Genomic DNA, 1,689 nt, shown 5'->3' with positions numbered 1-1,689 from the left:
CACCCATTAAAACATGTGCGTTCCCAATCAATTATATTTTCGGATCTGTGGGCCTCTTCTAAACCATTATGTTATTGAAGACACTTGGATTATTATCTATATATTAACGTCACAAAACATAATATGTGAGTCAAATTTCCTTCAATCATTAAATTATGTGTACAACAAATAAAACAATGTCTTTCTAACGAGTTAAGTTAAAACACCCAACCCAAAACCTCCATTGATAATAAAAAGATATTATTATGAAGAGTACAATCAGAAATGTCAAGTTGTTCAATGTTTCTTATTGCTTTCCATTCTCCTTGCATGAAATAACCAAGTCCCCTTTGTATTTCTGAACCTAATGACAGCGAATTATAAAAGGAAGTCTGGAGGAGATAGAATCAGTAACTTGCCAGAACACTTAATAGCCTCAATCATAGAGCGTCTCCCGATTCAAGATGCTGTAAGGACATGCATTATATCTAAAAAGTGGAGGTACATATGGACCGAAATGAGGGAGCTGGTTTTTGATAACCAGTTCTCAAACAAATTTGCAAAAAATGGAGCTTTTGGTCGTAATGGGTTTATAAGGATCATAAAACAAGTCTTGACCCTTTCCAAAGGTCCTATCTTGAAATTTGCAAAAAACGGAGCTTTTGGTGGTAATGAGTTTATAAGAATCATAAACCAAGTGTTGACCCTTCACAAAGGTCCTATCTTGAAATTTCATCTCCATATACCAAACATATTTCTTGATAGCTTCGAAGAAGTCGATCAATGGATGTTACTTTTATCAAGAACCGGAGTCAGGGAACTCATTCTTGTTAGTTCAAATCGATGTTATGAACTTCCTTCTTATGTGTTTTCTTGTCTAGAATTGACAAAGTTGAAACTGCACAACTGTTTCTTTAAGCCACCACTTAAGTTTGAAGGATTTCTCAATCTTGAAGAACTTATTCTCCGTCATATCGATTTTGGAGCTAACTTGTGTGGAACTAAGATCAACTTACCACAACTTAAGAAGTTGTCTCTGCATTCGTGCTCAAACGTTTACAATTTCAACATCAAGGCTACAAATCTCTTCCGTTTGGCTATCATCCTTGTCCGGATGCCATGTTGGCCACAATGTTAATTAGTAACTTAACTAAAGTTAAACGTTTTTGTATCGATGCTCAGTTGCTCAAGGTATAATTCTCATGTCTATCTCAAATATTGTAATTTTCTTGTCATTTAATCTAACTTTCACTTCTTCATAGACATTGACTGCAGGAAATATTCCAAAGTGGCTTCAGCAGCCGTACAATAGTTTAAGGTATTTATGGTTCCGAAAATTTCAACTTGGTGACGTGGATCAACTTCGTGGTGCTCTTTGTTTGCTTCGGAACTCACCAAATCTAAGAACACTGGGGATGAACTTGGAGAAGGTAAAGTAACGAGTGTTAAAAGTATATTTATTTTGCTTATAATATTATACAAGAGTTGTATGCTAAAGTGCGGTTGCATTTTAAAGTTATTTCAGAAGCCTCGAGTTAACTTAGGACCTGCTTCAAGTATTTTGGAATCTCTAAACTGCTTGGACTATAAATTGTATCAGTTGCAAAATTTTGTTATAACATCTATAGAAGGATCAAAACCAGAAATGCTTTTCATAAAGCTTCTTCTTTCCCATTCCCCTTCTCTCGAAAAGGTTACCATTAGACCAAG

At 35.2% G+C, this 1,689-nt stretch overlaps 1 protein-coding gene across 1 annotated transcript; it reads left to right on the top strand.

Annotated features, from left to right (window-relative positions):
- The first annotated feature begins 346 nt into the window (after nucleotides 1–346).
- On the top strand, nucleotides 347–1,117 carry LOC145121481 (F-box/FBD/LRR-repeat protein At1g13570-like). Its single transcript, XM_079057220.1, has one exon. It carries the CDS (start codon nucleotides 347–349, stop codon nucleotides 1,115–1,117), a length of 771 nt encoding a protein of 256 aa, XP_078913346.1.
- Nucleotides 1,118–1,689: the final 572 nt, after the last annotated feature.

Source organism: Lactuca virosa, chromosome 1 (assembly GCF_052849685.1).
Source record: "Lactuca virosa cultivar CGN04683 chromosome 1, Lactuca_virosa_CGN04683_v6, whole genome shotgun sequence".
In the NCBI taxonomy this organism is placed as follows: Eukaryota; Viridiplantae; Streptophyta; class Magnoliopsida; order Asterales; family Asteraceae; genus Lactuca; species Lactuca virosa.
This window is presented reverse-complemented; position numbering and strand designations above follow the sequence as displayed.